Consider the following 27,199-nt stretch of genomic DNA (forward strand, 5'->3'; position numbering starts at 1 on the left):
ATAAGAGAAGTCTGTGTTTTACTATGGATTGCAGACATTATTTCTCAGAAATGACGTCGAGGTCTTGAGTTTTATGAAAAATGTACCTTTTATTTAATATTCATTGGACTATTATGTACAAAGCAGTTTCAGTTTTGGCAAGTGACAAAACGGAATTGGTATCAGCCTATGGATGTAATATATTAACTTAAATGCTGCGTTTTTGTTGAAATGATGAAAAAAACCCAGTGATCTGAGTCAGTCTATTTACCGTAAGTTTCTCAGTAAACAAGTAGATTCTCAGAATAAATAGTTATGAATTGGGCTTTCAAGATGGCGGCAAGCTAGTCGGACGCATTTCTCTCGCCTCCGCTGGTGTGTTAGAATTATCTAAATAAATGAAACAGAATATTATGGAAAAGTGAGCTATTTTATCCCCATAACCAAAATCCTTGATGGGAGACAGAAAATCGAACAGACTCCGAGGCAAACATCAAGCTAAGTTGGAGTTCAGTTCTATTGGAGGCCGAGGTAGTGGAAAGGCTAGCGTTGGTAGCATTAGCATGGACCCGGAGGAAAAGTCCGGCATGGAAGACGGAGGGGAAGGCGCTGGAAATGCGCTGATTCTAGAAGCTATCAGGGATCTGAAATCTGACTTTTCTAAGAGACTGGACTCAGTCATGCTGGCAATAGAAGGAGTGAAGAAGGACGTTGGGGAATGTAAAGAACGTGTCAAAAGTGCGGAGACCCGAATCTCCAGCGCGGAGGATACTGTGGCTGGGCTACAAGCCAAGGTGCAAAGATTGGAGAAACAGCACGCGGAGATGGCCCAGAAAGTTATTTCCATGGAAACGAGGTCCAGAAGACTGAATTTAAGACTAGTTTCTCTGCCTGAACATGCTGAGGGGAGCAACGCTTGTGCTTTCCTGGAGAGGTGGCTCCCCGAAACGCTCAGAATAACGTCTGGGATAACCGTGGAAGCGGCTCATAGGATCGGTCAGCGGAGGGACGGCAATGCTCCACCAAGAACCATGATCATGAAGTTCCTGGATCGCCGGGACCTGGAGAAGGTGACGCAAGCCATTAAAGCTATAACCACAGCCAAGGATCAAACCCGGGGTTCCCCTGGGAATATATTGTTCGAGGGAAAGCCCGTCAGGTTCTTCCCGGACCTGCCGGCTGAAGTGATCAACAGGCGGAAGGAATTCAACTCGGTGCGGGACCAGCTGCGCGGGATCCCTGGGATCCGACAGGGCATGCTGTTTCCAGCTAAACTGTTGGTGACCTATAAGAACGCGACTCGAGGCTTTGAGAAACCTGGGGACGTCAAAGACTTTATTCGACAAATCCAGGAGAAGGAGAAGTCTACACCCGCAATGGATGCGCACTGAAAATGGGAGCCGGGCTGAGTTGCCGGCCGGGGGAAACTAACGTGGGCTGGTCCGTGGTTTTGATACACCTGGGTGAGACTTATTTTATTTTTGGGTGGCGCGCTGTGCCTTAACTGTCGGCGCATTGCGCTCACCTACATGTGCGGTGTCTGTTACTCGTGACTGAGTGGGTGTTCTTTTTTTCTTTGTGTTGTTGCAGCGTGTCTTAAACTCGGAAATATGTTTCCCACAATGCAACGTTTGCCGGTTTGTTTTTTTTCCGGGTGAATACCTGAGGTCAAGGGGTTGTTTTGAAAAGTTTTACACCAAGCTGGCGCCGATGCTGGCGCACTACGGTATTACACCCTTAATTATAAAATCATCAGGTTGATGTGTTCCCCCACTGAGTAGTTTTTACACGGGGTTTTCTTGGTTGAAGGAATAAAGTATTTCTTTTAGTGTATATATAAGAGTAGATTTATTTTCGAATTCGATTTATACATTAATAACTATATTAATAATTATAAAAAAGTTGTTTTATTTTATATTTTTATTTAATTTATTTTTAATTTTTATTTATTTTTAATTTTTAATTAATTTATTTTTATTTTTTTTATTTTTTTTTATTTTTTTTTTATTTATTTTTCTAATTTTTTATTTATTTATTTATTTATTTTTTTGTTTATTTATTTATTTATTTATTTTTTTAATTAATTAATTTAAAAAAATTTTTTTTAATTAATTAATTTTTTTTTTTAATTTTTATTTATTTTAATTTTTCATTTTTATTTTAATTTTTCATTTTTTTTTTTTTTTTTCTTTTTTTTTTTTTAAATCTAGTTTATGATCAAACGAATGGGGAAAAGGGGGTAAAGTTACTGCAGGTGTATGTATGTGCACGTATGTATGTGTATATGCGTGTGCATGCGAAGATGCGTGTATATGTAATTTGTTAGGGTTCACTTTACAGTTAAGTTTGTATACCTTGTTTAATGTTCTGTTTTCATTATTATAATACAAGGAGGGAGAGTTTAGTATAGGTCGGTTGGTATTGTGTGATCATTCCTCACTGGGTGTGGAGTGATCCCCTGCCTTTTGGAAGCGAGAAGTGGGGAGGGGGGAAGGAGTCCTTTACGTGGGCTTACAGGGTTTCTTCGTGGGGTTCGAGACTGTTTGATACAGTCCTCTTTTCAATGTTTCGTGTGTCTTCTGTGTTTATGGGTTCTTTGTTTGTAGGCGCTGCTCTTAACTCGGGTTTGGGTCATTTATTTGAAATATGGGAGAATGACTAGTGAACTAGAGGTGAAATTCACGTCATGGAATTGTAGGGGTCTACAGAAGCTTAAAAAAGTTAAACAGGTGATGAAGAGATTGAAAGATATACAATCTAAAATTGTGTTTTTACAGGAAACTCATTTGGCACCAAATGAGGACATTAAGATTAGGAAGAGATGGAGTGGGGAGGTATTTTCGTCTCCCTTCACGTCCCAGGCGAGGGGGGTACTAACACTCATTCATAAATCTATTCCATTTAATGTTTCTAAAGTGGTAACAGACAAAATGGGGCGATACCTGGTGATCCAAGGCAACCTTCTAACTGAACGTCTTATACTAGTAAATATATATGCACCAAATAAGGACGATCCTAAATTTTTTACAGATTTATTTTTGTTATTGTCTCCTCTTAGAGGTCATTTATTGATAGCGGGGGATTGGAATGTAACTCTCAATCCCCTTAAAGATCGATCTACCCAAATAGATAAGACGCACTCTAAGAGCAGGGGGGTTATTCAACAATTTGCTGAGGAGCTAAATCTTAGGGACATATGGAGGGACAGGAATCCTGAAGTATCCATGTACTCATGCTACTCTAGTACTTATAAAACATATAGTCGAATAGATTTATTTCTGGTTTCTGCTAGCATAGTATGTAAAGTCAAAGACTGTGTCTATGATAGCATCCTAATTTCAGACCATGCACCTAACAGCTTGGTTTATGTAGACCCAGGTCGGGCGCGGGACCCTCCTAAGTGGAAATTTGAGCAAAGCTGGCTTCAGAACCCTGAATTGATAAAATTTATGGGGGAACAAATAGATATATATTTCGCCACAAATACTGATGAAACGTCTGCAAGTATACGATGGGAAGCTTTTAAGGCCTTCTTGAGGGGTCAGATTATAAACTTTACAAGTTCCAAAACAAAACAAAATAAACAAAAGATTTTACTATTGGAAACCAAAATTAAAACACTGGAAGCTTCTTATTTTAAGAAGCCATGTCCGACTTTACATCAGCGAATAATATTGCTACGAGCTCAGTATAACAAAATCTCTGCTGAGAAGGCAGCTGCAAATTTGTTAAAACTCAAACAAAATATTTTTGATCAGGGGGAAAAATGTGGGAGGGTCTTAGCCTGGCGAATCAAACAGCTCCAAACTGAAAGAGCAATTACTAAATTAAAAAATGATATCGGGGATCCAATTATAGACCCGGTTGAAATAAATGAGGCATTTAAAGATTATTATAGCAAATTATACAGGTCTGAGGTGGAACAAAATAACCTGGATCAAAGCTCTTTTTTGGACAGCATTAATATCCCTAAAATTCAAGAAGAAGATAATGCAAGGCTGGGTGCAGATATCGGTACGGGTGAAATTTTGGAGGCAATATCTAGTATGAATGCAGGTAGATCGGCGGGCCCTGATGGTCTGCCAATAGATATTTACAAAAAGTTTGCAGATAAACTGACAAAACCCTTATTGAACATGTACAACGAATCCTTTGAGGAAGGGGTGTTGCCCTTCACTTTGAGAGGCGCCCTCATAACGCTGTTGCCCAAACCTGGCAAATCAAACGATAGATGTGAGAACATGCGACCAATTAGCCTTCTAAATTCTGATTTAAAAATACTATGCAAAATTTTAGCAAAGAGATTGGAACCCCTGCTGCCTACCGTTATTTTGGATGATCAAAATGGATTTATCGTAGGCCGGCAGGGCTTCCATAATGTAAGAAGGGTCTTGAACATATTACATTTCCAGAAGGGGGCGCCAGACACAGCTTTTTTGTCTCTTGATGGCGAAAAAGCGTTTGATAGGGTGGAGTGGGTGTTTTTATTTGAGCTCCTAGGTAGATATGGGTTGGGGGAAAAATTCTGCAAATGGGTGAAACTCCTGTACAGGGATCCATACGCAGAAATAATCACAAACAATATGATATCTAAACCGATAGAGATCAGCAGGGGCTGTAGACAGGGATGCCCGCTGTCCCCTCTCCTATTTGTCTTAGCATTTGAGCCCTTTGCCATCGCTGTGAGAGAACACAGGTTAATAACAGGTATAACAATAGGAACTTTCGAACAACGTATAGCACTATACGCCGATGACATAATCCTTTTTCTTAAAAATTTGGACACAACCATTCCGGCCCTGATGGATCTGATTCAAAAATTCGGCTACATATCTGGATATAAAGTGAACTATTCTAAATCGTCAATTATGCTGTTGAATTCAGAGGAAAGGTCTGAGCCTCCTGAACATGTGTGCTATTTTAAATCTGTAGACTCCTTTAAATATTTGGGAATACAAATTGTTCCGAACGTGGAGGATGTGGTGAAATCCAATTATGACCCAATAATATCAACAATTGTGAATTCAATTGATAGATGGTCAGGTCTCTCAATCTCCCTGATGGGCAGGATTAATATAATCAAAATGAACATTCTTCCAAAATTATTATATTTATTCCAGAACATACCCCTATTTCCTCCTTTGGACTTGTTTTCTAGGATCAAGAAATTATTCACTAATTTTATTTGGAATAACAGACGCTCTAGACTCCGTTTGTCTCTGCTATACCTTCCTTATGATAGGGGCGGGTTACAGTGCCCGAACTTGTTGTGGTATTTCTGGGCGGTTCAATTGAGAACCTTGATGTTCTATTTTACAAACTGGTCAATGGGGGGGGCGCCGGCATGGATGGATCTTGAATCCAGCTCTCTGAAGCTTCCATTCCCTACCTATTTGTATTCAGATAACCCTAAGAATCTCAAAAAAGTTACGCATAACCCTATAGTTAAAACCATGGTTAGAGTGTGGCAGGAGGTGAATAAATATATGGGGGCGCCTTTGCACCTTTCGGGTTTCAGCCCAATCTGGGGCAATAGCCAATTTGCACCGGGTAGGAATGATGGGGGCTTTAAATCTTGGTTTAACAAGGGGGTGAGATGCTTAGGAGATTTATTTGATTGTGTCAGTGGAAATATGCTCTCGTTTGAAGAGCTGGTTAATAAGTATGATATCCCTCGCACTCATTTTTTCAAATTTCTGCAATTGAGGAACTTTATTAGGTTTAATCGGGATCGGTCTGAGCTGGCCCCTCCTCTGTCCACATTAGAGAAGGCCCTGGTCAAGAACCCATCTGGTAAGGGGCTTATTTCTTTTTTTTATGATTTAATAATGTCCTTTTCACCAGAGTCTTCTGAATATAAAATGAATGCCTGGAAACTAGACTTGGGAGATGACCTGACAGAGGAACTTTGGACTAAAGCGTGCTTGAAAGCCCAGTCACAAACTGGGAATACCCGTTTCAAATTACTCCAGTATAACTGGCTTATGAGAACATATATTACTCCAGAAAAAATTAATAAGTTTAACGGAGCTATACCTGATTTGTGCTATAGATGTTCTATAGAGAAGGGCACTTTGTTCCACTGTCTCTGGTCATGCCCCAGATTAATGGAATTTTGGAGGGAGGTGGGACAGGAAATTCAGAAAATACTGAATATCTCCATTGTACCAGAACCCAAACTCTTCCTGCTGGGACTCTATCCAGATGGTCACGCGTACAGGCGAAGTAAGCGGAGGTTTATTGACATTAGTTTACTACTAGCCAAGAGGGTTATTGCTATGTCTTGGAAGAGTCCACACAAACCAAGCATCAGGAAGTGGTTCCAGGAGATGTCACTGTGCTTACCGGTAGAAAGGATAACATATATCATCAAGGACAAACAGGAAATCTTCGAGGAAGTCTGGGGTTGTTTTGTTGACTATATGAAAAATGAGAACCTAGATCATCTAATGGAAGAGCCTGGAGGAGAGTAGTGCCTTTGTCTGTGTTTTGTTGGTGTTTTTATTTTTTATTTTTTTTCCTTATCTTAATGTCACTGGTCTCATGTAGCGTTGCTTTTCTGTTTGTTGTGTTATGTTTGAAAAAGAAAAACAATAAAAGATATTGTTAAAAAAAAAATAGTTATGAATTTTATGCCGCTGGGTTACTGGGTCACCTTATTATTTTCCTCCCTCTAAACTTTATGGGAGAAGTTGTAGATTATTAGAGATGTGTGATGAAAACTCAAGAATGTTTTTTACTCTGACAAAGTAAAGTTTTTAAGAAAGATCAGTTTTAACATACTTAACAAATTGAAAATGTTCTTAACCAAGTTCCAGATCCTTTCAAGCCTTGTTAGGTCTTTATAATTATAATATGGACTGGTGTCTCATTTTGGGGCCAGGCCCTACCAGATGTCACTATAGAGCAGGGACGGGCACCTTGGGTCCTCGAGGGTCGCAGTCCTACATGTTTTAGTTGTTTCCCTGCATTAACACGGCTGTTACCAACTTGTTACCAACTTGTTATCATGGTCTTCACAAGTCGTGTGACACGGCTACTTGTATCACGGTGTGCTGAATCAGGGAAACAACTAAAACATGTAGGACTGTGGCCCTTGACGACCCCAGTTCCCCATAGAGCAATATGCTGCCTTGGTTTAAGTGGGACAGAATCTGTCGTTATGTAATTATATGAAGACTGATCCTCTAACAAAGACAATTCTGTTTTATATGTTTCTGTGTCAATGGTGTCGAATAAACTTACAGGCTGAGTAAGTTTATTCCTCACAAAGCAGCTGGCCCTGTAACGAACCGCTGAAATGTCCAGCACGGTCTCGGCAGATCGCTGCGGGCATAATTAGGACGGCCCCATGCGGAGACCATCCAGTTAGAAATATTGAGAAGACTTATGCCGGTACGTAATGTACGCCTGTTTTGGCGGGTGGTAGGATTGTTCTATCCTGTCTATGGGTAGAATGTGCAGCAGCTTTTATTTTGGCGTGACAGTGCACTATGACCATTTACATGTAACGGAAACTTAATACTGAGCAAATTTGGGTCGTAGGTGGTGTCAGAGGAACATGAGAGGCTCCGTAGAACTGTAGAGTCTGCTGTTTACCACTGGACTTTTCACGCCAGACACCACTGATGAGATGTCCTACTTAACCGCAGCGTGATTAGGACGGCAGTCGACGTCCGGAGCTGTAATACAACATGTCCTTTGCAAAACTGTAGAAATCTGGAAAGACGACCACCTCGAGTGCTGACTGGCATCTGGATCCAGATGAGCTTGCCAGTAAATTCAACTCAAAAACCAAGGCCATCATCATCAACACTCCAAACAATCCCTTAGGGAAGGTAAGTGCACACCTAAACAACTGTATGACAGATTATACTATCATTTAGTTCACCATGGTTACAGTACAAGAATAACATCAGAAAGGAGGTTCATACCGAGGGTGAGAACAGGTTTGATACAGGGAACTGTTTTTTACAGAGCCATGGTTGGCTGGAACTCTATACCAGTTCATATTTCATGTTCTGGGTATGGGTCTCTGTAAAGCGTCTAGAGACAACTCTGTTGTATTAGACGCTATATAAATAAAATTGAATTGAATTGAATTGAATATTTCTCATGTAGGTAGCAAAGATTGGTTTAAGATTCAGTTGAAACAATATCTGGGTCAAAGACGTATAAGGCCTTTGAGTAGCCCATTTTTAAAATACTTAAAATAAAGATATTTTTGGCCATTTTCCAAACATTTGAAATGTAGTGTACACATACATGTATGTGAAAACTTCAAACAAAGGTATTTTAGTGTTTTTAAACCTTTAAACCGTCATTTGGGGCGACCATTTATCTCAAAATTAATAGATTTCCATAACAAAATTTATATTTTAATAAGTATCAGTAATTAAATTAACTTTTCAAGAAAGATAGACACATTTTTCCTTTCATTTTTTGAAAACCATTTTTAAATACATTCTATCCATAATGGCAGTGTCACCCTCTTACTTACTCTAAAATTCATAAAACTGATTTAAAATGTGTACAAGGTGTATCCACTTATGCATGCTATACCAATAATTTATATTTGAACCAAAACTGATACACATTCAATTTTGAATTTGATACAGAATTGCCATTTGTTGGTTACCCCACATGACAGGTGGTCACCCCACATGATGCTTTCAAGTTTAATCAAATATAACAGGCTAACAGTTAGCTATATGATCTAAGCTAGCTACTTCTCACCACATATCACTAACACATTTACCTTCAAAATATAGATTTGCAAATAAAACAAATTATTTACAGTTTTAGGGTGGTCACCCCACATGATATCAAAATGTGACGTATACACTGCAGCAGTTAGAAAGAGGATTTATTTGTAAAGGAGAGAGAGACTACTGACCTGCAGGTTGTCTCTCTGGGACCTTCATGGAGTAACTGGCTGATGCAACATCCTCTTTGAGATGATTGTCAATATAAAAGTCCCTCAATTGTATTTTTTTCATGGTCACCCCAGATGATAATTCAGACAATGAACATATTCGGACAAGATTAGTTTGTGTATTATGATTGAAATGTGTGTACAAATGTTCCATAACTTTGTCAATAAATCTAAAACTAGTTTGAAAGTATGCCTAATAAGGCAAGCATTATTTTTAAATTGTTTTAATGTGATTTAAAACCAGTTGTCCAAACAGAAGTCAAGGCCGGACGGTCACCCCACATGATGTTTTCACACTTCAGATGGCATAAAATGACCAATGACCAATAACCAACATGTTTAAATAAAATAAGAGTGGGCACATGTAGAAGGAACGTAGTAGACATACATGTTATATTTTTTATTCATTTTTATGTTTATTATTAGGTAAAAAGTTCCATCGGACAGAAAAAGTAAGCGTCACGTCTTTGACCCATCTTTTAAAATTTAATGAATTATGATTTGACATTTGGAAGAAACAGAATGAAGTTTGAATAGATTTACAGGTAGTGTAAACCCTGTCACAATAAAGGTGAAAAGTGGACAAGAACTCTAAGATAAGGTCATTTCAGGCAGGTATTGGTTATGAAGGTGGTTTATTTGACTTCATTTCTATGTATTTATGTCTGAGAATGATGGTGATTTAGTTCTCCTCTGTGTTGTCTGTGACTAAGGTTAAGGGAGTTGTTTTTCTATCATTGGTTTGTTTGTTGTTGTCACGTATAATGTATGTGTTATGTATTAAGTGTTAATTTGTGTGTTGTGTGTATGTCGGACACCAGGAAGAATATCTAATGCTAATGGGGATCCTAAATAAAACAGACAATTCAATTCAGTTTTATTTATATAGCGTCTATTCCAACAGAAGTTGTCTCTAGGATCTTTCCAGAGACCAGAACATAAACCCCCGAGCAATTATTACATAAACAATGGCAGGTAAAAACTCCCCTAGTGGGAGAAAAGCCTTAAGCCAAACAGTGGCAAGAAAAACTCCCCTTTAGGAGGGAAGAAACAAAACAAACCTGGATGCAGCCTTGCTTGTGATGTCGTGCTTTATAGATGTGTGCTTTCTAACAGCTTCAGGGTGTCACAAGATCAGCAGCATAACTGCAGCTTCAGCGTCTGGATGCTGTGTTACATACACACATACAGATGTCGCTTTGTCTCCGAGTTTGTCTTTTCCCCTACTTCTGACTTACAGATTCACAAACTTTGCTTGCCCCACCTCATATCTGTCCCTGACAGAACGGTCCTGCTCTCAGCAGGATGGGTGAACATGGGTTCGGATTTTGAGGGGTGACCCGGTGCAGAGAAAGGCAGTCAACAGCTTGTGTCCTCTACCTGCAGATTTTCACCAGAGATGAGCTGCAGATGATCGCAGACCTTTGTGTTCAACATGACACCCTGTGCTTCAGCGATGAAGTTTACGAGTGGCTCATCTACAAGGGACACGAACATGTCAAAATTGGTACGTCGCCAAATTCTGATAAATGTTTGAGACGCTCTTGCCATGATTAATGTGCTGTGTAATAATCAGATATAGTTTTCTTTTTCCGCAGCCACCCTCCCCGGGATGTGGGATCGGACCATAACTATCGGCAGTGCCGGGAAAACATTTAGCGTCACCGGTTGGAAGGTAAAAAAATCTGGCTGTCGGGTCATTTCAAATCACGAAGCATTTCTGACACCTTGTGGAGTTAACATCCGTGTTTTCTAGCTTGGCTGGTCGGTGGGGCCTGAGCACCTGGTGAAGCATCTTCAGACCGTCATGCAGAACACTCTGTACACCTGCCCAACACCTTTGCAGGTGAGTTACCCACCCTAGATTCACACTGAAAGCGTCAAAAATGGCCTGTGGTGGCTTAGGACGCCTGCATCGCGCTGCTTGCTAAAGTCTGTCGACGCCTGCAGGGGGGTCGCGACGCTAAGATTTTTTATTTCTTTAAGATTTTGCCTTCAATACATATGTGCAGTGAGAGAGAGACAGTAAATAGGGGGAAGAGAAAAGGGGAATGACATGAAGTAATGGTCTGGCCAGCGGGAATCTAACCGGGGACCTGCTGCTTCAGGTCCCACAACTACCTGGTGCTACTGGAAGGAAGATGCATGTGGTAATCTCTCACCTGCAACCCCGGTTTGAGAGGATCTGTAACATGAACAAGCCCCCCCCACTCACTGAAAAGATGTGAGGATTAAAGCTGACATTTTTGCAGAGCAATTGTTGAAATTTTGATTATTTTAGCTGCTGCTGCTGTTTTTTTTTTTCCTCAGGGAGCTGGTTATTTTTGGAAAAAAATATGTTGAAAGTAATGAATACTGTATTGTACAGTAAAAAGGAAAAAAAAGAAATGTGTTGCACACATGAAGCAAGCCCACTCACATCACTGAAAAGCTGTGGGGATTAAAGGTGTCCTTTTTGTAGAGCAAATGTTCAGATTTTGGCTCCTGTTTGTATTGTTGTTGTTTCAATCTCTGGGAGCTGGTCAGGTTGAAAATCTATTTTTACAGAGATGGACAGTTTTTTTCGCACATATGTTCAATATATGAAATAAATTGCAGTTGCATTTGAAGGCAAAAGATGTGTGTGTCTGTGTTGGGGTCGGGGGGGGGTCGAAAATTATGTTACGTACAAAAGGGGGGCCTGGCAAAAAGAAGTTGGGAACCACTGCTATAAGCTATTCTCATGTGTGCATGGGAATGAGTTTGTGTGAACATGAAAGTACAATCTGCATTGAGGCTTCTTGCTTCAGGAATCCCGGTCTGTGATTGGACGTTGCCTCGGCGTCGCAGCTTCTCATTTTCATAAAGTTGATATTTCTCAACTTCAAATTGATGCTCTGGATGCCTCCAACGCGCTGCTCCCGATGCCTCCCATGCCTCCCTGACCTCCGACCTCTTTCACGCTTTCATAGAAAATGAATTGCAACCGGAGGCTTGTGACGCATGTGGCGCTTTCAGTGTGAATCCAGAGTTAACCACAGTTGTAAATGAGGAATAGGATCAACAACAGGAGTGCAAAGGTGGTTTATTTTCTCATGTTTGCCTGCAGGAAGCAGTGGCACAAGGTTTTATCCTGAATCATAAACTGATGGGTCAGCCCGAGTGTTACTTCTCCTCGCTGGCGGAAGAACTGGAACCGAAGAGAGACCGGCTGGCCGCCATCCTGCAGGAGGCCGGCATGGCCCCCATCATCCCCCAGGGAGGATACTTCATGCTGGTGGACGTCACACCCCTCAGTGAGTTACCCACTCTAGGATCTGATTGGCATTAGTCATTTGTCAGGAAATGATTCATCATTCTTACCTTTGTTGTTAGTAGTAATTCAGGCGACCCATTGTAGGTATTTGTTTCTTTAAGGAAAGAGTAGCCGTGTTTAATATCTTCCCCTGCTCTCTGTTCACTGCAGATCAGGACCTATCCCACATGGATGACGACGGGGAAGCCTACGACTATAAGTTTATTAAGTGGATGATTAAAGAAAAGGTACGGATCATTTTTATTCATTTACGCCATTCAAGTTGCTGCAATTTTCATTGCTTTTTTATTTAAATAACGATCATCTATTTCTTGAAGAAACTGGCGGCCATTCCAGTCACAGCCTTTGTGGGAGATGAATCCAAGAAGCAGTTTGAGAAATATATTCGCCTTTGCTTCATCAAGGTAACTGGGAAAGGTTCTGTCACAGCAGAAACAGTTTACTTCACTCAAATTCATGTTTAGTCTGTTCAGTTTGATTCTTTTATATTTGACAATTCACAAAGACAGAACTCTCAGGGTACTGTACGTGGGAACCAAAAGTCCAAAAGTTATATGTCCAATTAAATACAGTCCAATTCAATCTAATAAGTTAAGTCAGTTCAATTCAATTATAGTCCAGTTCTAAATTGTCCAAATGCTATTATAAATAATAGTATTCATAAAATGTCAGTAAGCCAGTATAAAATGCCAAAAGTTGTTACTTTAAGGAACAGTCCAGTGTTTCCCAAATGAAAAAATAAATCCATAGAAAGAGAAATGCTGTTTCAGAGGCTCCTGCTTTGAATCAACCACTAATGTGGTTAACCCTGTTGCTCCACGACAAGGTTGTTGGTTCCAATCCTGGCAGTCTCCTTGTTATGTGAATGAAAGATACACCTCCAAGCCTCAGCTTTCAAAAACTCCTTTACTAACCAAATAACGACCCACAGTATCCACAGTATTTTCAAAATAAAAGTGGAGCAACACTTCCTGATGGGAATATAAAACTTGGTTCTATCGAAAAGTCAACAAATTCAGTCTCAGTTAAAAAAATAAGAATAACATTCAACCTTACTCAGATTCTCCAGCCATCAAGCCAGTAATGAATCAAACTCCATAAACATTGTAAATGAGATAAAGTAAAAGACTGCACCAAAGTTCAAATATACAGTTTCAACAAAGCTCCTGGAAAAAAAAAAAACCCAAAAGATTCTTGTGAAGTAACTGGCGCCCCGTGTTTAGTCGGTCAGCGCTGATCTTTGCTTTCCTCCCAGAGTACCTTTCAGCTCTTTGATGCAGCTCATTTCCAGACAAAACCATTTCTCAGAAACTGACTTTATGGACTTGAGTGAATCAACAAGAGAGTGATTGTCTGTGCGGCTGATAATTGGAGAAGCATGTTCAGCATCACCAAACGTTAGATCAGAGCGGTTTGGCAAGAAAACCAGCACCGACGATCCCAGGCCTGCTGCTCTACACGCCTTCATGTGTTCATGTGTGTACATGCGTTCATATATGTTTGTGTGTGTGTGTGCATGTGTTTGTTTGTGTGCATGTGTATACATGTGTGTGCATGTGTTTGTGTGTGCATGTGTTTATGTGAAGCGGGATCACCTGCAGCAGTCCCACTGCTGCAGGTGAGGGACGTGTTCTCGTCCTCCAAAGTCCGTCCTCCTGACTCCGAGATGTTTCACCCGCTCAACCCTCCTGACTCTCTGACTGCCAAGACGGGGGTCAACATCTTCCACTCTCCCCCATTACAATAATCAAATGTCCTCCTTGAGTACCACTATCTGACTGATTTCTAAATGACGCATCACTAAATGTGATCATCTTAAGAGTACTGTCCTGGCTACATGGCTAAAGTTCAGAGCCAATCTCTGAGATTTCAGTTTGCAGACAGTCCAGAATTGCTTCACAAATTGTCTGTACAGTTGCAGTCTTGACGTTAAGTGCCAGGTTGCTAGCATAAAGATGACATTATGCCCGCTTTGTTTGTTTCAACCGAGGGAATTTGGCCCATCTTCGCTCTGACATGGTCTCTTTCCTCCCCACCTAATGAATCGGCCCTTGGAAGAGATACACCGATCAGGATTCTGAGGGCCGATCACCAAAAGCAGTATCTGCCGATCCCGATTTTGCCAATCACCGATCACAGCGAGAAATCCATAAATTCGTCAATATTGTTGTCTCATGTACATGACACTGACATTGTATTATTAAGTATAAAAATTAGGAGATGAGAAAGTATCATGAATTGACTGTTTTATTGCATGCTGAGGCAATGAGAAATATTTCACCCTCTAGAGACTCTTAGAGACGATTTACACTCGGTTTCCAAAGAGTAAATGTAGTTCACTAGCTTCAGCGTTCCTGTGGTAATAATTATGTAACAACACAACATGTGCACTAACACAGACAACAGCAGACATGTGACTCTCTAAAACTTTTGTAACATTCCTCCTCGGGGTATCTCCTTTGCACACACTTTGCAAACTGCAAATGTGTTGTCCTTTTCAGACATTGTAAAACTCCTGCACCGGCGAGGCCGGCCATGCCCCCTCAGGACCACTCGGTCTGAGGTGTTGGAACGCCCGTTTGTTGTTGTAAACGTCATCAGATCGGCCCGCTCTGAACTATTATTTTTCGATCTCCGATCAAAACCGATAGGGGCATTATCGGCCCGATACCAATCAGTGGCCGATCAATCGGTGCATCTCTAGCCCTTGGATCCGTGTGTACAGGTTGCATGTCCTGCGTGGAGTTTCCTTGGTGCATTTGTATTTTGCTGTCAGCAGATTCAGAGTCAATGTCCACATTAGAAAAGTGGTGATGCTCTCCTTGAAGAGCAAACCTGAAAAGTGGCTTTCCAGTTGAAGAGAAGGGAGGCGTGGTGTAGAGCAGCTGGATCCACCCCGGACACGTGTCTTTCACATTGTTACACCTGTCGGAGCCATATTTGTACAGTTTGTATTTTGTGAAGGTGCTGCATCCAAGTGGTACTGGTGACAATGTTGACTGATTATTGAAAATGGTTGATGAATTCTGTGTGTTGTTGTGATTGTTTTCTGCTGCTCATGGCCTCCTCCTCCTGGTCGGACCGCCCTCCTCCTGTGATTAGGGAGAGCTACAGCTGGGTGCACGGGCTGGTTTTGGTGTTGAAGGAGTGAGGAGTGAGACAGTTTTTCTACCGCTAAATAAGTTTTTTGATCATGGTAAAGTCAACCACGGAGAATATTTATGTTGGGAAAAAAAATTCTAATTTTGTTGAATCTGATCTCCGCGAGTGCTTAAACAATTTATTGAGTCATATACCTCCTCCTCAGACTACTTTGCTATTTAAAACATTTTTATTTAATGTAAGAGTAGCCATAACAACACCAGTGAAGCGTCTGCCAGACTATATTGTACAGGAACGATGTTGGATTCCTCTGTTCTACAATCTTCTGATAGTTGAACCTGCTCAGCTCTACGTGGACAGTCCTTAGCCCAGTGGTACTGTATGTGCTTGGACATGTAGGACATTTTGATCTGCTTCCATACTTGTCTCGAGGGGTTGGTGCCAGGTGGAGGTGTCTCACCTTGGGGCCTTAGCTTTCCCCGCCGTCTCCTTTGCTCTGTCAGATATGCCGTTTCCTGATTAACCGTGGAGGCGCACATTCTTCCAAAGATCCTCTTCAGCGCTGACTTTGTGTAAGCAAACACCACATTTGTGCGTGCTGCCAGAGCTGGCTGCTGATCTTCATCATCCAGAGATTCTGTGTCCAGCAGCCTGAAAGCTAAAACTACATCTTTGATTTCTGTGTCCAGGAATATGGCCGCTCAATCGATAATATAATCCATCATAGCAGCACTGCTGCCCCTTGTAACCTGGTCAGAAAAAGGTTGTCTCGGGGTATTTGCGTGGCCGTTTCTCGTGGCCTTCCTGACAGCTCCAGCGCCACTGGAAGTGCCTGCTTACGTTTGTGTGGTTGTTTGTCTCTGACGGACCGGGTGTACTCCTGCCTCTCATCCAGAGAGAGCTAGGCTCCGGTAGATTCCCCTGATCCTGAGTAGGAATAAGCAGCTATAAATGATGGATGTACGGCTGAATCAACTGCTGAATGTGTCATAAATTAAACAGGGTCGCTCCTCCGGAGGTACATCCCCATGTTGTTTAGACCAAGCATGCCAACCAAAGTGCAAACTTCACAAATGTGGAGAAAAAAAAAAAAAAGAAAAGCCCAGCCTAAAAGGCTTTCAATTAAATTGTTAAGCATGATTTTTGAAGTAGTCAAGCATCTGCAAACTTGCAACAAAAGATGAAACGCTGTTGGACGTTGCAGCAGACCCGGCCTTCCTCTGAAGGTACTTCTTTGAGAGAGGGTATGATGGGTGGCCTGTAAGCTGCGCTCAGGTTTCAGTTAAACTGTGCGATTGTTCCCCTACTACTTCATGGCTAAATGGGGATAAAACTGCTCAAAAGATAGATCAAAAAGCAGCATTTAAAGCCTAATCTTGAAAGCTGAGAGCATGTCTGCTACATGATCACTAACTTGGAGCTGGTTTCACAAGAGAGGAGCGTGATGTCTGGTGTTCTGAACTCTCTTCCAGTCTGACATGGAAATGCTCTGTTGTGATAATACGGGACTGTTGGGTGTCCAACTGGACAGTTGTTAAAGTCTCTGGAAGTACATTTGGATTCATATGCAACAATAGTGTTTACAGGATCTGTGTGGGACAGAAGGGCTGCAGAGAGACAGTGTCAGGTCTGCACAGTTTCACCCCCGCCACAATGGCACCGCCTTCCCTGATGAGAGGGCAGACCCCGCCTCTCCGAGCTCCGGTCACGGCGGGATCCCGGTCGGGATCTCGGGCCGAATCCCGGTCAGGTCTAATCCCCCTTCAGTCCATGGTGCTGGAGCTGATGCTATAATGCAACCATGACTCAGCGTTGGTACTCAAGTAATAATTAAAGCTGCAAGCAGCGATGAACGGGCCCTCGCACTCACGGCAACCGCCCCCCATAAGCATATCAGAAACGACACCACCCACGACTTCCTATGTCAAACCATCCAAAAGTTATAGCAGAAAAAAGGGACAACCAATCAGAAGAAGGGGCGGGGCTAATTCAGGCCAATGAAGGTCAAGGACTCCATAAAGAATCTGATGACACCACCCACGACTCTCTATGTCAAACCATTCCAAAGTTATAGCAGAAAATCGGGACAACCAATCAGAAGAAGGGGCGGGGCTAATTAAGGCCAACGAAGCTTGAGGACTCATTACAGAGTCCCATGACACCACCCACGACTCTCTATGTCAAACCATTCCAAAGTTATAGCAGAAAAAAGGGACAACCAATCAGAAGAAGGGGCGGGGCTAATTAAGGCCAACGAAGCTTGAGGACTCATTACATAGTCCCATGACACCACCCACGACTATCTATGTCAAACCATTCAAAAGTTATGGCAGATAAAATATTCTAGGGGGCGCTGTTGAGCCGTTAGGCCACGCCCATTAATGCAAACCATGAAATATCAAATTTATCGCCAAGTCTGGCTTGCATGCAAAATTTGGTGACTTTTGGAGAACTATCAAATATGGACCAATCACATGAAGGGGGGGCGCGCCTTTTGGCGTTTAGCGTCGCCACGGTAACACTTTTGAAAGAGAAAAGTAATGCGTGGTGTCGCAGGATGTAGACGCACATTTTGATGTATAACACACTTGGGTGCACGTTACGGTTCGGGCTGAATTAACTGCTGAAGGAATGGCATAAATTTGGCCAAAATGACACAATTTATTCAAAATGGCCGACATCCTGTTTGGTTTCGGCCATGGCTCCAAGAGACTTTTCTTTAAGTTGTGCCATGATACAGGTGTGTAGCGATTCTCATGCATGTACGTCAAACCGTATTGTGGGGCTTGAGGCACAAAGTTTTCCGGGGGGCGCTGTTGAGCCATTTTGCCACGCCCATTAATGCAAACCATTAAATATCAAATTTATCTCCAGGCCTGGCTTGCATGCCAAATTTGGTGCCTTTTGGGGAACTATCAAATATGGACCAATCAGATGAAGGGGGGGTGCGCTTGTTGGCGTCTAGCGTCGCCACGGTAACACTTTTCAAAGAGAAAAGTAATGCGTGTAGTCGCAAGATGGAGACGCACATTTTGATGTATAACACACCTGGGTTCACGATACGGTTCGGGCTGAATTAACTCTCGAAGGAATGGCATATATTGCTCCAAAATTACGCAATTAATTCAGAATGTTCAAAATGGCCGACTTCCTGTTCGGTTTCGGCCATGGCGCCAAGAGACTTTTCTTTTAGTTGCGACATGATACAGGTGTGTACCGATTTTCGTTCATGTACGTCAAACCGTATTATGGGGCTTGAGGCACAAAGTTTTTTCTGTCGAACCAACCAGATGAAGGGTGGGCGCGCTTTTTGGTGTCTAGCGCCGCCACGGTAACGCTTTTGAAAGAGAAAAGTAATGCGTGGTGTCGCAGGATGGAGACGCACATTTTGATGTATAACACACCTGGGTGCACGTTACGGTTCGGGCTGAATTAACTTTCGAAGGAATGGCATAAATTTTGCCAAAATGACACGATTAATTCAAAATGGCCGACTTCCTGTTCGGTTTCGGCCATGTCGCCAAGAGACTTTTCTTTAAGTTGTGTACTGATACAGGTGTGTACCGATTTTCGTGCATGTACGTCAAACCGTATCGTGGGGCTTGAGGCACAAAGTTTTCAAGGGGGCGCTGTTGAGCCATTTTACCACGCCCATTAATGCAAACCATTAAATATCAAATTTTTCGCCAGGCCTGACTTGGGTGCAAAATTTGGTGACTTTTTGGGCATGTTAAGGGGGGCAAAAAGGCCATCACTTTGTCAGAAGAAAAAAAAAAATAATAATAATAAAAATTCCTGCAAATACAATAGGGCCTTCGCACTGCAAGTGCTCGGGCCCTAATTAAAGCTGCAAGCAGCAATGAACGGGCCCTCGCACTCACGGCCACCGCCCCCCATAAGCATATCAGAAAAGACACCACCCACAACTTCCTATGTCAAACCATTCAAAAGTTATAGCAGAAAAAAGGGACAACCAATCAGAAGAAGGGGCGGGGCTAATTCAGGCCAATGAAGGTCAAGGACTCCATACATAATCTGATGACACCACCCACGACTCTCTATGTCAAACCATTCCAAAGTTATAGCAGAAAATCGGGACAACCAATCAGAAGAAGGGGCGGGGCTAATTAAAGCCAACTAAGCTTAAGGACTCATTACAGAGTCCCATGACACCACCCACGACTCTCTATGTTAAACCATTCCAAAGTTATAGCAGAAAATCGGGACAACCAATTAGAAGAAGGGGCGGGGCTAATTAAGGCCAACGAAGCTTAAGAACTCAGTACAAAGTCCCATGACACCACCCACGACTTCCTATGTCAAACCATTCAAAAGTTATGGCAGATAAAAGTATTTTAGGGGGCGCTGTTGAGCCGTTAGGCCACGCCCATTAATGCAAACCATGAAATATCAAATTTATCGCCAAGTCTGGCTTGCATGCAAAATTTGGTGACTTTTGGAGAACTATCAAATATGGACCAATCACATGAAGGGGGGGCGCGCCTTTTGGCGTCTAGCGTCGCCACGGTAATACTTTTGAAAGAGAAAAGTAATGCGTGGTGTCGCAGGATGTAGACGCACATTTTGATGTATAACACACCTGGGTGCACGTTACGGTTCGGGCTGAATTAACTGCCGAAGGAATGGCATAAATTTCGCCAAAATGACACAATTTATTCAAAATGGCCAACTTCCTGTTCGGTTTCGGCCATGGCACCAAGAGACTTTTCTTTTAGTTGTGACATGATACAGGTGTGTAGCGATTTTCGTGCATGTACGTCAAACCGTATTGTGGGGCTTGAGGCACAAAGTTTTCCGGGGGGCGCTGTTGAGCCATTTTGCCACGCCCATTAATGCAAACCATGAAAGATCAAATTTATCGCCAGGCCTGGCTTGCATGCCAAATTTGGTGCCTTTTGGGGAACTATCAAATATGGACCAATCAGATGAAGGGGGGGTCCGCTTGTTGGCGTCTAGCGTCGCCACGGTAACACTTTTGAAAGAGAAAAGTAATGCGTGTAGTCGCAGGATGGAGACGCACATTTTGATGTATAACACATCTGGGTTCACGATACGGTTCGGGCTGAATTAACTCTCAAAGGAATGGCATATATTGCTCCAAAATTACGCAATTAATTCAGAATGTTCAAAATGGCCGACTTCCTGTTCGGTTTCGGCCATGGCGCCAAGAGACTTTTCTTTTAGTTGCGACATGATACAGGAGTGTACCAATTTTCGTTCATGTACGTCAAACCGTATTATGGGGCTTGAGGCGCAAAGTTTTTTCTGTCTGAACCAACCAGATGAAGGGTGGCCGCGCTTTTTGGCTTCTAGCATCGCCACGGTAACGCTTTTGAAAGAGAAAAGTAATGCGTGTAGTCGCAGGATGGAGACGCACATTTTGATGTATAACACACTTGGGTGCACGTTACGGTTCGGGCTGAATTAACTTTCGAAGGAATGGCATAAATTTCGCCAAAATGACACAACTAATTCAAAATGGCCGACTTCCTGTTCGGTTTCGGGCATGACGCCAAGAGACTTTTCTTTCAGTTGCGCCATGATACAGGTGTGTACCGATTTTCGTGCGTGTACGACATACCGCATTCTGGGGCTTGAGGCACAAAGTTTTCAAGGGGGCGCTGTTGAGCCATTTTGCCACGCCCATTAATGCAAACCATTAAATATCAAATTTTTCGCCAGGCCTGACTTGCATGCAAAATTTGGTGACTTTTTGGGCACGTTTAGGGGGGCAAAAAGGCCCTCCTTTCGTCAGAAGAAAAAAGAAAGAAAAAAAAAAATTCCTACAGATACAATAGGGCCTTCGCACTGAAGGTGCTCGGGCCCTAATTAAAGCTGCAAGCAGCAATGAACGGGCCCTCGCACTCACGGCCACCGCCCCCCATAAGTATCAGAAATGACACCACCCACGACTTCCTATGTCAAACCATTGAAAAGTTATAGCAGAACAAAGGGACAACCAATCAGAAGAAGGGGCGGGGCTAATTAAGGCCAACGAAGCTTAAGGACTCATTACAGAGTCCCATGACACCACCCACGACTTCCTATGTCAAACCATTCAAAAGTTATAGCAGAAAAAAGGGACAACCAATCAGAAGAAGGGGCGGGGCTAATTTAAGCCAATGAAGGTCAAGGGCTCCATAAAGAATCCCATGACACCACCCACGACTCTCTATGTCAAACCATTCCAAAGTTATAGCAGAAAATCGGGACAACCAATCAGAAGAAGGGGCGGGGCTAATTAAGGCCAACGAAGCTTAAGGACTCATTACACAGTCCCATGATACCACCCATGACTTCCTATGTCAAACCATTCGAAAGTTATAGCAGAAAAAAGGGACAACCAATCAGAAGAAGGGGCGGGGCTAATTAAGGCCAACGAAGCCTAAGGACTCATTACAGAGTCCCATGACACCACCCACAACTCTCTATGTCAAACCATTCAAAAGTTATGGCAGAGAAAAGTATTCTAGGGGGCGCTGTTGAGCCGTTAGGCCACGCCCATTAATGCAAACCATGAAATATCCAATTTATCGCCAGGCCTGCCTTGCATGCAAAATTTGGTGACTTTTGGGGAACTATCAAATATGGACCAATCAGATGAAGGGGGCACGCTTTTTGGCGTCGAGTGTTGCCACGGTAACACTTTTGAATGAGAAAAGTAATGCGCGTCGTCGCAAGATGGAGACGTACATTTTGATGTTAAAAAAAACACACAAATTGCTGACAATAAACTTTGCATTGTGCTGGGATCGAACCCGCGATCTCTCACACGAAAGACGGCGACGTTACCTCTAAGCCACGAATCAGCTTGGCCGTTTTCTGACTGACTGATTAAGGAGAGACCAACATAGCGATATAATCTGAGTCCCGAAATGTTTTTTCGTAATTTTTAAGATATTTGTAAGATATAAATATTAGTAAAACCCCACTATTTGTGCTTTTGTGAATAGCATGTTCCAGTCTTTACTTCCTAGACACACACACTGCATGGAAGGGAGCGTTTGATTTATTGTTCACGTAACATTACTTTTATTTTTTCACAACCAAACCACGCACCCTATTTATGTCATTTGCACCGGGCAAGGACAAAAAATAAATGATTCCACCAAAATTCCAGAGATTTTTGCGGTTGGCTGACACATTACCAGCATATTTCAAATATGTCAAACCATTCAAAAGTTATAGTCAGAAAATATGGACAACCAATCAGAAGAAGGGGCGGGGCTAATTAAGGCCAACGAAGCTCAAGGACTCTTTACAGAGTCCCATGACACCACCCACGACTCTCTATGTTAAACCATTCCAAAGTTATAGCAGAAAATCGGGACAACCAATCAGAAGAAGGGGCGGGGCTAATTAAGGCCAACGAAGCTTAAGGACTCATTACAGAGTCCCATGACACCACCCACAACTCTCTATGTCAAACCATTCAAAAGTTATGGTAGAGAAAAGTTTTCTAGGGGGCGCTGTTGAGCCGTTAGGCCACGCCCATTAATGCAAACCATGAAATATCACATTTATCGCCAGGCCTGGCTTGCATGCCAAATTTGGTGCCTTTTGGGGAACTATCAAATATGGACCAATCAGATGAAGGGGGGTGCGCTTGTTGGCGTCTAGCGTCGCCACGGTAACACTTTTGAAAGAGAAAAGTAATGCGTGTAGTCGCAGGATGGAGACGCACATTTTGATGTATAACACATCTGGGTTCACGATACGGTTCGGGCTGAATTAACTCTCGAAGGAATGGCATATATTGCTCCAAAATTACTCGATTAATTCAGAATGTTCAAAATGGCCGACTTCCTGTTCGGTTTAGGCCATGGCGCCAAGAGACTTTTCTTTAAGTTGTGACATGATACAGGTGTGTACCGATTTTCCTTCATGTACGTCACACCGTATTATGGGGCTTGAGGCACAAAGTTTTTTCTGTCGAACCAATCAGATGAAGGGTGGGCGCGCTTTTTGGCGTCTAGCGTCGCCACGGTAACGCTTTTGAAAGAGAAAAGTAATGCGTGTTGTCGCAGGATGGAGACGCACATTTTGATGTATAACACACCTGGGTGCACGTTACGGTTCGGGCTGAATTAACTTTCGAAGGAATGGCATAAATTTCGCCAAAATGACACGATTAATTCAAAATGGCCGACTTCCTGTTTGGTTTCGGGCATGACGGCAAGAGACTTTTCTTTAAGTTGTCCCATGATACAGGTGTGTACCGATTTTCGTGCATGTACGTCAAACCGTATTGTGGGGCTTGAGGCACAAAGTTTTCAAGGGGGCGCTGTTGAGCCATTTTGCCACACCCAATAATGCAAACCATTAAATATCAAATTTTTCGCCAGGCCTGACTTGGGTGCAAAATTTGGTGACTTTTTGGGCATGTTAAGGGGGGCAAAAAGGCCATCACTTTGTCAGGAAAATAATAATAATAATAATTAAAGCTGCAAGCAGCGATGAACGGGCCCTCGCACTCACGGCCACCGCCCCCCATAAACATATCAGAAACGACACCAACCACGACTTCCTATGTCAAACCATTCAAAAGTTATAGCAGAAAAAAGGGACAACCAATCAGAAGAAGGGGCGGGGCTAATTAAGGCCAACAAAGCTTAAGGACTCATTACAGAGTCCCATGACACCACCCACGACTTCCTATGTCAAACCATTCAAAAGTTATAGCAGAAAAAGGGATACCGCATTCTGGGGCTTGAGGCACAAAGTTTTCCGGGGGGCGCTGTTGAGCCATTTTGCCACGCCCATTAATGCAAACCATTAAATATCAAATTTTTCGCCAGGCCTGACTTGGGTGCAAAATTTGGTGACTTTTTGGGCATGTTAAGGGGGGCAAAAAGGCCATCACTTTGTCAGAAGAAAAATAATAATAATATTAATAATAAAAATTCCTGCAAATACAATAGGGCCTTCGCACTGCAAGTGCTCGGGCCCTAATAATAAACTTTATTTATATAGCACCTTTCTTAACCCTTGTGCTGTCTTCGGGTCAAGGAAGGAAGGAAGGAAGGAAGGAAGGAAGGAAGGAAGGAAGGAAGGAAGGAAGGAAGGAAGGAAGGAAGGAAGGAAGGAAGGAAGGAAGGAAGGAAGGAAGGAAGGAAGGAAGGAAGGAAGGAAGGAAGGAAGGAAGGAAGGAAGGAAGGAAGGAAGGAAGGAAGGAAAAAAAGAAGAAAGGAAGGAAAAAAAGAAGAAAGGAAGGAAAAAAAGAAGAAAGGAAGAAAGGAAGGGAAAAAAGAAGAAAGGAAGAAAGGAAGGGAAAAAAGAAGAAAGGAAGAAAGGAAGGGAAAAAAGAAGAAAAGAAGAAAGGAAGGGAAAGGAAGGGTGTCGGGCCCTGGGAACGATCAGAGGCTGATCTGAGGGAGGCCCTGGCAGGTTCTTTAAAATAACTAGGGCTTGGTTATTTAGGGCCAACAGGAAGCCAGTACAGGGATGACAGAATTGGAGTTATACAGTATGTTAAAATGTTCTTGAGGCAGTGATCAGACGAGCAGCGGGGTTTTGTACCAACTGAACGGGGTGGAGTGATGATTGAGAAACACCGGTTTAAAGGGCGTTACAATAATCCAGGTGAGACAGAATAAAAGCAGGGACAACTTTATAGAGATTATGAGGAGATAAAAAAGTTTTGATTTTGGAAATCAACTTCAGCTGGTAAAAATTTGTTCATTAAAACAAAGGCTGGAGTCAAATAAAACACCTAAATTCCTAGCAGTTGGTTTGATGTAGTGTGATAGGATTCCGAGACTGGCAGCTATCTGGCTGGAGGATTTGGGAGTGGCAAATAAAACAATTTCTGTTTTATCATTGTTTAATTTGAGAAAATTTTGAGATGTCCAGGAATTGATGTGGGAAAGACAGGCGGTGAGTTTGGTGAGACTCCTCTGATCGGTGGCTCTTAATGGAACATATACCAAGTGTTAACAAGTGCTGGCTGACAGCTCGTCTTTGATCTCAGGAACGGTGCCGATCAGCAGATCAACGTGATCAATGAGCCCTGATGAACTCCGGGCTAGAGATGTAAAATGATAGTCTGATGATGCGTGGTTATGTTGCAGGAGGACGGGTTCTCTGCTGATTCACTTGTTCTTCATTTAGGGAGCGTTTTGAAAGTGAAAGAAGGCAGCTCTAACAACGGGAGTAAATTAAAAGACAAATACTGGTTATAAAACCGACCAAAGCAATGCCAGAGTTACACATTAACAACAGTTGATTTAAGTTTTTTTTTCTCCTTTTTTTGCCAATTTAGAACTAAAAAGTTCAAATTCATAGATTCAGCCTGTAAACTTGTAGTCTAGATAACTGATTGTTCTTATGTGACTTCATAGAGAAGTATAACTCAGGATCATCTGCAGAGCAATGGAAACATATGCTTTGCTGCTTTATAATATAACTTAATGGTAGAACATTTAAATAAAAAGTAGTGGTCCAAACACAGAACCTGTGGAACACCAAGTCCTCCTATCCCACCGAGGAAGGGTCTTTGTTTACAGGAAGAAACTCAAATCTGTCAGAATCACCTAAATTGCGACTAAAACTTTTCAAAGAGATTATTTCCGCTCAAATAATCGTAATTTATTTATATCAGTTTGAGAATGTATCTAAAAGTACGGAAGAGTATTAGGGCCAGGCAGGCTGTACTTCGAAAAAAAGTCAAAATGTCGAGAAAAAAGTCGAAATGTCGAGAATAATGTTGAAATACAATTTCAAGAATAAAGTCAAACTTTCGCCTTTTTTCTCAACATTTCGACTTTTTTCTCGAAATTGTACTTCAACATTATTGTCGACATTTCGACTCTTTTCTCCTCGACATTTCGACTCTTTTCTCGAAGTGCACAATAAAAAAAAATCTTCCCCTCTCAAATATTTTTTCTCCTGCATGGCCCTAATACTCTTCCGTACTAAAAGACATCATGGCCCAATGTGCAATATCTTTTTTTTTCTTTTGTGTGCTTTACAGAAAGACAGTACTCTGGAAGCAGCGGGGAAGATCCTAAAGAACTGGAATAAAATTTAAAGGAATGCAACCACTGAGGAAGTCTCACGTCAGCTGAAGGATTAGATGGACCCATCCATCCATCTACATTACAGGGTGGTAGGAGGCTGGGCCCGCTGTCATCAGGCAAGGCCACACTCTGAAAAGGTCACTAGTCCATCACTAAGCTAGAAATCAGGTAAATGTTAAACAAAATGAAGAGAGATTTCTTTACTTTGGTCTGTATAAATGGAAAGGAGGATTCCTCAGTACCTGTGATTGATCTCAGCTGCTTGTATGTGGTGAGCAGGTGTGAGCACTTAGATGACATGTTTTTCTTAATCATCATCTAGGGTAGATTGAAAACCCTGGTTCTTTCCTGTGTCCTTCATTGGAAGAATTTAACTTTAGACACACGGCAAAAGTGTCTCATGTGCCTGATGTGCCTGTGCCCCTCCTGTCTCTAGAGGAGAAGGAAAAACTCATGTCTGGGAGGATTTGTGTCAGACAGTTTCTTGTGTTTCCTTGAAGTGTTTCATCTGTTTGTCTTTATACACTTTTGTAACAAGATAGTGGCCATGGCAGTGATTTAATAAAACCATACAATGATTTTGTGAAATGTTGATTTTATCCATCTGTCTATAGACACACACACACACACTGAATGATGGATAGATAGATATATTCATTTATCTATTTATTCAAAAAGAAAGCATGAAGGCCATACCAAGTTCCCCCTCCCAAGTTCCTGCTTAAGCTGGGTGGGCAGTCTGCTAATCATCATCAGTTCCAGACCTGTTTTATGGAGCAGCACATGTGAACAAGGTCAAGTCCATCTCCAGGATACAGGATACGGGATCCTGACCCCATATGTGAAGCA

At 42.2% G+C, this 27,199-nt stretch overlaps 1 protein-coding gene across 3 annotated transcripts in view; it reads left to right on the forward strand.

The window, feature by feature from the left end:
* LOC133458048 (kynurenine--oxoglutarate transaminase 3-like) overlaps window positions 1–26,928 on the forward strand; it is a 52,902-nt gene extending 25,974 nt beyond the window's left edge. For all 3 annotated transcript variants that reach the window (XM_061737539.1, XM_061737540.1, XM_061737538.1), the window contains exons 7-14: window positions 7,695–7,817; window positions 10,301–10,421; window positions 10,513–10,589; window positions 10,671–10,760; window positions 12,003–12,189; window positions 12,360–12,436; window positions 12,527–12,613; window positions 26,305–26,928. In XM_061737539.1, the coding sequence (XP_061593523.1) occupies window positions 7,695–7,817; window positions 10,301–10,421; window positions 10,513–10,589; window positions 10,671–10,760; window positions 12,003–12,189; window positions 12,360–12,436; window positions 12,527–12,613; window positions 26,305–26,361 (819 nt within the window). In that variant the 3' untranslated portion in view covers window positions 26,362–26,928. The remainder of the gene's footprint in view (window positions 1–7,694; window positions 7,818–10,300; window positions 10,422–10,512; window positions 10,590–10,670; window positions 10,761–12,002; window positions 12,190–12,359; window positions 12,437–12,526; window positions 12,614–26,304) is intronic.
* The last annotated feature ends 271 nt before the right edge of the window (window positions 26,929–27,199 follow it).

This window comes from Cololabis saira, chromosome 13 (assembly GCF_033807715.1).
Source record: "Cololabis saira isolate AMF1-May2022 chromosome 13, fColSai1.1, whole genome shotgun sequence".
Taxonomy (NCBI): Eukaryota; Metazoa; Chordata; class Actinopteri; order Beloniformes; family Belonidae; genus Cololabis; species Cololabis saira.